The sequence below is a fragment of the Microtus ochrogaster genome, chromosome 5 (genome assembly GCF_000317375.1).
Source record: "Microtus ochrogaster isolate Prairie Vole_2 chromosome 5, MicOch1.0, whole genome shotgun sequence".
In the NCBI taxonomy this organism is placed as follows: Eukaryota; Metazoa; Chordata; class Mammalia; order Rodentia; family Cricetidae; genus Microtus; species Microtus ochrogaster.
In genome coordinates, this window is record NC_022012.1 from 70,043,500 (window position 1) to 70,053,630 (window position 10,131).

Here is a 10,131-nt window from a genome sequence, read left to right on the forward strand (position 1 = left end):
TCTCTGTCTCTCTCTCGGCTGTCTACCTCAAAGCTCATCCTCTCACATTTCCTCCCCCCTTAGAGCTAGCTGACAGTCTTAGCTGGATGTGAATTAGCTGTAGCACTGGCTGCTGGGAGGCAGAAGGCTTGGCTGTCAGCAAACTCAGCACTCCCCTGGATACAGAATGACATTTTGGCCTGAGGCACTTACTAAGTTACATAGTCCTGGCTCCTTCTGAGTAAAAGTTTCCAGGTGCTAGGGTATAGCATTAAAAAGAGCCAAACTGAATTAGGAACTGACCGACCACTCTATTAGCCTCCCCACACACGCTGGGATGCAGGGATGGTCAGGACTAATGCTCTGCCATTTAACAACTTCTTCAGCACTCTTGCTGTACTCTGAAGCTAGTGATTCATTGTGCAATCACTGGATGACATTGGAGGTTGGAGCTGGACAGAGAGGACCATCAGCTGCCTGCGGAGGCACAGGGAAGTTAGAACTCTCATCATTTTTGGTGGGGCAATGGGCAGACATACTTGCAAAATTCATCCTGTTGCTGTTTTTGCATTATAGTCACATACTTGCAAAATCCATCTTGTTGCTGTTTTTGCATTATAGTCAGTGTATTTGCAGTATTGTTGGGGCCCTAGACTATGTAGTTAAAAACAAGACACTAATTCCACAATACACAAACTAGATATAAAATACACTATATCAAAAAAAGATTTATTATTATGCATATAGTTGTTTTGCCTGCATGGCTGTGTACTACATGCATGCAACTTGCAGTGTCTTTGAAAGGCAGAAGAGGGGCATCCTGGAACTGGAGCTAAAGACAGTTATGAGCTGCCGTGTTAGAGCTGAAAATTGAACTGGGGTCTCTGGAAGAGCAGCCAGAGCTCTTAACCATGAAGCCTTCTCTGCAGTCTGAAAACATTTTATTTCTTAGTTGTACAGCACTATTAACTCACCCAATAAAACAATCTTAAAGCCATCATTTCATCTGACTCTATTTACTTTCTAGCTTCTATTACTGAAGATGCATTCAGTGCCTCCCAAATGATCAGTTTTTAATTGACATTAAATTTGTATGTAATAATGGAGTATTATCTTGTGTTTTGAATCATGTAAACATGTAATGTTCAAATTGGATGAGCATATCTGACTCCTTAAGTGTTTGGCATTTCTTTGAAGTTAAACTTTTTAAAATCTGCTCTGAACTTGCTGGAGTATATAGTATATTATCTGTGGGGCAGTGGCACAGAAACAAAGGTGAATATTACCTTGCAGGAATTATAGAGTCAGTAAAACTGGCGCTGGACACAATACCGTCTTTATTTATTGGAGTCCTAGCTAATAGGTAGGATGAAAAAGAAGGTTACAGTTTAAACTCTGTCAGCAGTTTAGGTTGGATGGAGGTCTGTGGAAAGACCGGTTTGCAAGGCACTCACTGGCACGAGAACATTCTGAGCCAGTGGTGAGGCGCTGAGAGCGGAACAGAAGAACAGGTGTGTTCTCAGCAGGCCGGGGAATGCAGATAAGCTTTTGGCCCTTGGTGGTGCTATTACTGGGAGAAGCAGAGGCCAAGTATTCAAGTTCAGACAAGCTTTGCAGCTGGGTTTTGAAGAGGTTATCAAGATATCAACATATCAAGATATGTTATCTCCCAATTGTTGAATCTAACTGGAATCTTCATTTTAGCTCCTCCTTTTTTTTGGAGACAGGGTCCCACTGTGTAGCCCAGGCTGATTCTGAATCCATGTTCCTCATGCCTCAGCCTCCCAAGGACTGCCAGGACTGTGGATGACATGCTCCACCCACACCTAGCCTTCTGTGCCTGAACATAGAAATCTATTCTTGTTAAGAGTTTCTTGAATATGTGTATGTCTTTGTATGGGTTTGTGCAGGTGCCGGAGGTGATCAGAAGAGGGTGTCATCTCTCAGAGCTGAATTATATATTGAACTGCCTGATATGGGTCCTGGTATTCTAACTCAGGTCCTTTGCAAGAGCAGTACAGGTTTGCTGAGCCATATCTTCAACCCCTGGAACTGTACTCTCTTTTGACAGATAACAACCATGACCTTTAGTCTCTTTCTTAGTGTTCAGCTTCTCATAGAGTTGAGCACAAATGAAGATTGAAACCCAGCTTAATGTCCACCAAGAGATGAATGGATAAAGATAACATAGCACATATACACAACACAGTAGGTGAAGTCAATTCCATGTCATGGCAGCCTCAGGACAGGGGAGAACAGATGGGTATATGGGGACAGGTGAGGGAGTGACTCTTTCCAAATGGAACCTTCATAAGTAGTATCTTGACCTTCTCCAACTGTCTTGTAGCTCTGTCCAGGGTCCATGTTTGTCATACTTAGACTAGTCAGGTTCTTTAGATACCCAGAGACTGTATTTTGCATAGATAGGCAACCTTCAACCACTTCAAAGAGCTGTAGAATATGGCATTTGAATAACTTAGGGTTCTGTTGACTTGAGACACAATTGCTCCTGGCATCACTAATCTATTCCTAAGAGAATATTGAGTACCAAAGACACTCCACTTGGAGCTTGTTTTCGTCTTGGCAAAACTGGACTCTGGGCAAAGAACTGCCCATGCATCGACCACTGACAAAATGCACAATGTCCAGACTGGACAAGCAGGATACAAGCAAAAGACTGTAAAATCTTGCCAAGACAGGGTAAGATGGTTTTGAAAATTTTCCTGTCTCTTAAAACGGTCTGTCAGTTACTCTAGGCCTTAGCCAAAGTTGATTGCTCTAACATTTCAAATGAGACTTTGGGTGATTGCCCAGGTAGCTAGTTGTCCCTGTTATTTATTGTACATTTTGGAAGTTGCTTGATTGTATTCCTGATTATTCAAGTAATATTATTTCTCTTCTCGGGTCTTCTATGGGGTTGAAGACTAGATAGTCGTAGTTAGTTTCCTCTCATGACTTAGCCAAGTTATTTATAATACAAGACATAGACTCCTTAGGATAGGATAATTATTGAAACATTTATTACATGTTTCTTGCTCGATATTATTTATGCTGGTTGTAATTCTAATTTTTATACTTAGTATCTGTTCTTATTGTATATAATTTTGTATTAGGCTTAGAACTCTCTTATTTAAAAAAGGGGGGAGGTGCTGTAGGGACTCCTTCAGCCAGTAACCTTTAAGTACCCTCCCACTTGGGCATGGCCTCTCATAATATAAATGCCAATGTAAAGTGCATGCTCCCTTTCTCTTCTGGTTGCTGGACTTGGTTGCTGTTCCCCATTCGAGCAGAGGACTATGATCTGTGAGTCTACCCCTAAATAAATAACCCTTATCATACTCAATTCTGAGCTAGTGTGGGATTTCTTTTTAGTGTCTGTCTTCAGTCTTCACCAGTACTTACTGCTGCCTGCTAAATTCCTCACTGTGTGTCCACTATATCATCTTACAGGCAGATGTCTTGAAACGTGTTCACAAGTTCACACTGTTCTAAAACCCAGCTCCCCCCTCTTCCCCTTGGTTCTTTTCCTGGTTACAGACCTACCCTCCCACATACTGCTCAGTGCATCTCTTCTTGATGCTCTCCTTCCTCACCCCTCAGCTCTCAGCTTGCTGTACTGCTGCTGCTTCACACGAAGAAATCTGTAGATGGTTGAGAGTCTAGTAACATTTCCCCTAAAATCCCTGACAATGGAAACAGTACCTTTCAAAAAGATCTACTCTGCAATAACTCTAAATTCATACAAACTCTACAGAAATACATGTAAGTATACACACTGTTCTTGTGTATCAGACATCAACCCTCCCTGCTACCATTTCCACACCTAAATCTTCCAATTTGTTAGTAAATTACAGACATCATGTCTCATATCAATATACATGCAGGCATTTCCTTCCCAGGTGTGAGGCACTTTCTAGCAACCACAATGTTAAAACGAGACTAGACTTCATTTACCTTAACTTACCAACCTACATGCTACAAGTTGAGCTGTTCTGGCAATACTGTCCATTAGACCAGGAACCAAGTCCAAACCACAGTCATGAGTCACATTGAGGTAGTGTCCACAATCAGAAACATCTTAATAACTGTGGTAGTTTGAAAGAAAATGGCCCAAGGGGCGTGGCACTATTAGGAAGTGTGTCACTGTGGGGGTGGGCTTTGAGGTCTCTTCCTCAAACTTCGTTCAGGGTGACAATCTACTTCCAGTTGATTGCATATTAACCTGTAGAGCTTCTTCTCCAGCACTATGTTTGCCTGCACGCTGCCATGCTCCCCGCCATGATGATAATGAACTAAACCTCTGAAACTGTAAGTTGACACCTCAATTAAATATTTTCCTTCATAAGAGCTGTGTGTGGTGTTTCTTCTCAGCAATAGTTACCCTAAGACAAGAGTCTTTCACAGGGAAGACGGGATTCCTGAAAATCCCCAACCACTTGTTTATAGACTGTCTCTGGTTTAGTTTCTCTGGGTGTCTCTTCATGATGAATACCTTTATGCCAGGAAGATGCCACATTACTGACGCCACTTTCTCCTGAAGCAAACTAGGAAACACACCTGCTGTGTTCCTGTATCTTACTAGTGACAGTGTTTTGTCTTAGGACAGTTTCTTCAATTCTAAGGACACTGATAAACACACTATATTCACAAAATAATAAACAATTTCCGGGGTGATTCTTTAAGTAAGACTATATAATTGTTCCCATTTTTCACCAAACTCTCATTAACTTCAATATCCGTTGACTGCTAAATAATGACTCTAGGATTATAAATGGGTGATTTTTGTAACTCTATCATTCCATTTGTCGGTTTGTGTACTGTAGAACTGAATGGCCCCCTCCTGTTTGTATTGTATGAATATGTAACCATTTTCATTTATGGCTGGTGTGGACTCCTGAACTACTATTTTATTCAGAGGATTACAAATGATTACCATAATCATTCACTGTTAAGATCTTCTTGGACCTGGTACTCCTTTCAGATAGCCCTGGTGATATGCTCCCACCATTCTCTATTTGGTTACACCATTTAGTGCAACCAACATGTCCCATTTCACTCATCTTGCCCTTTGCTCCAATTTCAATCACCACAGATACACGAGTGACTCTGAAATTTGTACTGATGTGGCTTATTTGAATCGAGCTCAAATATTTAAGACAATACAAGTAACTTCTATCTCAGATTTAATGTGTTGAATCAGTGTCCTGCTATGCAGCCCATGTTGACCTCAAACTCATAAATCCTCCTGCCTTAGGCTCCTAGGGGCTAAGATAGTGATTCTTTTTTTTTAAAGAGGTCATTCTTTTCTTTCTACACACTAGGTTTAATTCTTGTATACCCCCTAAATGTGTTCGTGGCATGTACGGTGGTTTAAAAATAGATTCATACCTGTAAGTTTCCATAACTACTATCCTGGCAAGATGTAGCACTGGCGCATTAATCCTGCAGGGATAACCAACTACTATCTGATTGGATTTAAGTCCCACTCCATGAGCTAGGACCCATACCTGCCACTGTTAATGGGGCTAAGAACCTATGGCTAGATAAGTCACAGGTCCTAGGGGAAGAACCTACCATTGTTCTGCTAAATGGACATATTAGTATATAAAAGACTCCTAATGACTTATTGCTATAGCCCTAGATCAGTGCATCTGTCTTTCCACCCTCATCAGAGAAGCTACTTCTTGCAGCAGATGGCAATAAACAAGAGACCCAGAGCTGGTCCATGTGCAGAGAAAAAGAGGACAGGGGTTACTCACTCCTAAATGGGATGCCTATTTCACATCTTTCCCCACAAGGCTCAACAGGTTCACGTGGTCTTTGTGTATTCCTAACCTCAGAGCTGGCATTCAAGACTGTGACTTAGTGACTTATTTCTAACCAGAAGATGGCAGAAGTCAGTGTTTGACCTCTGAGACACCATCACTTCCTTGTTGTTCCCTTCTGGGGCTGCTAAGGCCTGGGTGTTCAGGCTGCTGTGTTGTGAGGACATTAGGGCTGCACTACACAGAAGTCCAGACAAAAAGAGCCCATGGCCAGCAACAGAAGAACCAAGGCCTTCTACCTACATAGACATGTGTGAACCTTGGCTTGGAGGAAGTGGATGCCTGCAATCATCCTGGTTCCCAGGAACTTGAGACAAGTCTGTCATCCAGGCATGCCTTATTAGGTTACTAACACTCAGCAACAAAGCATCTGAAGTCAGAGTCCAGGAGTAGAAATGGCTAAAGCAACAGTCTACTTTCTTCCCTCTCTAAACACACTTTCCTTCTTTCCAGCGAATAACACCATCACTGTCCCAGCATTATAAATGCTTCTAGGTAAGCTGTACCTGTTAGACACTGCTGATTTGTTAATTCAGGGCCTTTTCCAATTTCAACTCCTACCGTACAATATCCACCTTTCCCCAGTGCATTCTGTAGACAGAGGCCGACAAAAGTCGCTTTCAGACACATTACTTATTTTCTTAAACTTCACCACAGGTTTACACGCTGTGTGGGGGAGGATCCCAGCATCTGAACTATAGTTTGCTCGGTCATCTTCATGTTCACAGCCTGGGTTCTGGGCCACCTTTCACCTTTTCATATTCTGCAGCTTTTTCCTTCTCTAACTCCTACTCATTAAAAAACAGACAAACAAACAAACAAACGAACAAAAAACCCAAACAACTAGCTCAGGTTTAATTTCAGAAACTCCCTCCTTAATTATCAGGACTTGGTTATATGCTATGTCTTTTTCTTTTTGTAGTGGCAGGGATGGAACTCAGGGTCTCAAGTATACAAGGTCAGGTTCTCTACTGAGCTGTCCCCAGCCCAAGATGACTTTTAAAAATGACTTATTAGAGCACTCACCACACAAATTTCTCTTCTAGAATGCATGCCTATAAGGAAAAGAAAATTTTGACTTGAGATGTTGTCTCATGTAGCCATCTATCCTTGATTGCTATACTATACTACACTAGGTATTGCTATTTAGTGGTGAAAAAATATATGTTGTCTCTCCAGAGATAACAGTATTGTCTACCGTCAAGTAAACAATATTGTGAAGTCTCAATGTGACAAAGAGACAACAGTGACCTAGTGACATTTCATGACACAATGCTGTAGTCAAATACTTGAACTTGTTTTCTTTTTTTTGGATTTTTCGAGACAGGGTTTCTCCGTAGCTTTTTGGTTCATGTCCTGGAACTAGCTCTTGTAGACCAGGCTGGCCTCGAACTCACAGAGATCCATCTGCCTCTGCCTCCCGAGTGCTGGGATTAAAGGCATGTGCCACCACTGCCCGGCTTGAACTTGTTTTCTAAGATGTTTACATAAATTATACTTTCACACAAAAGAAATAAGCCAGGTTTAGGTTTATAATACCTAATATCTCTTTTTCCTTCCTATGCATCTAGACAGAATCTTTGGTCACAACAGGCATGTTAGGTGAGTACTCTGATATCTAAGCCCCAGCTTGTATTAAAAACAACAACAAAGACTTTGCTATAGTATTATTGACATCACTACTTTGCTTACAAATTCTTTATGCTAAAAGTAAAGAACAAAAGACAACATCAAATATGTGTTTAAAAAGAGCCTTTGTTAAGCACAGTGGAAAACAAGTTCTATGTGATCAGAATTGTTCACAGGTCTGATAATTAGAAAATAATCACTTGTAGACAGAGGCAGCCAAGGTAAAGCCTTTGACACTTAGACTGCAGCAAGCACTGTCCAACTTTGGAAAAGAGCTAATTCCAAAGGGATCCCATACCTGACACTCCCAAGCTGAATGTTAAATGAGTTAACACTAAGACATTTCTGGATAAATGCGTAAGTGACAAAGTTAACAAGTTAACAAAGAAAAGCTAAGTGTTTTAAAAGGAGAGTAGTAGATTGAGGGAATGATATATTAAAATCCATTCAGAAGCTGGATGTGGTAGCGCACACCTTTAATCCCAGAACTCAGGAGGCAGTAGCAAGTGATTTCTGTGTTCCAGGACAGCCAGAGTTACGTAGAGACTCTGTTTCAAACAAAATAAAACAAATATACAAGTAGTATGTACTAATAATTAGGCAACCAATTCCTCAGAAAAATCAATTCAAAACAAAATTTTCAGCTTAAAATATTTTAGCAGATTTATGTCTTTTTTTTTAATTAGACAATTTTATTTTATGGGTGTGGATGTTGTCAAAATGTATATATGTACACTACATACATGCAGTATCCACAGAGGCCAGAATAGGTCATCTGAGCTCATGAAACTGGAGTTTTAGATGATTGTGGGCAGTGGTGTGGTAGGTCCTTCTGTCTATGTGTTGCTTTTATTGGTTAATGAATAAAGAAACTGGCTTGGCCTATAGCATGGGAGGAGGAAGGCGGAGTTAGATGCCATGTAACCCCACCAGAGACAGACACTAGAACTTTAGCAGGTAAGCCACAGGCATGTGGTGATACACAGATTAATAGAAATGGGTTAAATTAATATGTAAGAGTTAGCCAATAAGACACTAGAGCTAAAGGGCCAAGCAGTGATTTAATTAAGACAGCTTCTGTGTGATTATTTCAGGGCTAAGCAGCCGGAAACCAACAAGTGGTTCCCTTCTCACTACAGGGCAGCCATGTGATTGGGAATTAAACCTGGGCCTCTACAATAAGCCATTTCTTTAGACCCTGATTTTTGGGTATAATTTCCATTGAACACCCCCCCCCAAAAAAAAACAACATGAAAATTGTCTTTGGATTACAAATATTTTATTTATGATATTGCAAACACATTTCTGATACTTTTAGTGTTTATTAAAAAATAGGTAAAAAAAAGTGAACAAGTCTGTCCCCTCAAACCCAAACTGGCCATACCCACTACTGATGATGCTTTCTGAATGAATCAGAATAAATGAGACAAAAAGAAAAGAAAAAAATCCTAGACTTAATGGCACTTTACCCATGCCTGATGGAATGAACAAGCTTGCTTCCCTGGAATGCCTGCACCCTCAGATGTCTTCACTTTCGGCAGTGTTTCACCACACTCAGAAGAAATTTGTGCAAAGTTGCAGAGGCACTGTCACCAAAGCTGTCGCACCACAGAATGCTAGTGTTTTTGTAAAGCATGTGTGGTTGCCAAGCAGGAAAATATTAATTTGCCACTTTTCAGACATAGAGATCTTCCTTGTTTTCACTTCCGACGTCCACAATGGAATTTCAACAGGTTTTCAAACACATCAACGGTAGTGTTAATACTGACAAAAATGGGCCGTAAACAATGCACACAGCTGTTTCTAACAGTGGCAACATTTAAGCATTTGGGCCAGTCTCATTAGACTGGCAATATAATCAAATTATTAACATAATACTTGACAGTTCCTAAAACAGGAAGTGGTTTTCCTACCTATGATCTTTAGAAAAGAATACTATAAAAATATTTTTCTTATTCAGTTTGCTTCTATGCAAATGGAGCATTCTATATTCTCCATGCACCAGAGATGAGGAGGGACACTACTGCTGTCACTGACTTTCCTGCAGTCAGTTTTCAAGGCACTTTGTAAGAACTCCAGGATAGCAAGGGAAACACTCTTCTTGCTGATTTTTTTTTGGGGGGGGGGCACATTTCCTCTCATACTTCAACATTAAAAACAGTTACAACTGGTTTTTCTGAAACTTCATTTTCCATGGTCCAGACCTTATGTTATTTTCCTTTTATTCTGAGCCACTCCTTCATTTTCAACTTGCTGAACTGGCAGGGAACTACTTTTGGTTTCCATGGAAACTGGATTCCTGTGGCCATGGGTAGGAATTCTTGTCCCACAAACCTAAAAGATAGAGCAAGAGCAGAACAACTTAATACATTCACAACATGCTTGCACACAAACAACCCTGTATCATTTACACAGAGACTCTCAATTTGGGAATGACCTTTTGTACATTTTTAAGTCCCAGCCACGTGGCTATTTAAGACGTTTTAATCTGACTCAGTTTTAAAAGCAATGAGGAAAGAAGTTGGAGTAGGGCTCTGCTGTAAATTGCTGTTAGATTTGCGTGGATGCTGAAAGGTGAAATTAGAAAGTGAGGGAAGGCCAGACCCTTGGAGAAAGTGTGCAGTTCTGTGGGAGGGCAAGGAAGAAAGGAGAAAGGTGAAGATAGGGAGGGGTATAGAAAGGGGAGAGAGACAAAAGA

General features: G+C 40.8%; 1 protein-coding gene across 1 annotated transcript in view; it reads right to left on the reverse strand.

The window, feature by feature from the left end:
* Positions 1–8,714: 8,714 nt before the first annotated feature.
* Ice2 (interactor of little elongation complex ELL subunit 2) overlaps positions 8,715–10,131 on the reverse strand; it is a 41,567-nt gene continuing 40,150 nt past the window's right edge. The window contains exon 16 of the mRNA XM_026779101.1: positions 8,715–9,767. Within this exon, the coding sequence (XP_026634902.1) occupies positions 9,639–9,767 (129 nt within the window). The 3' untranslated portion in view covers positions 8,715–9,638. The remainder of the gene's footprint in view (positions 9,768–10,131) is intronic.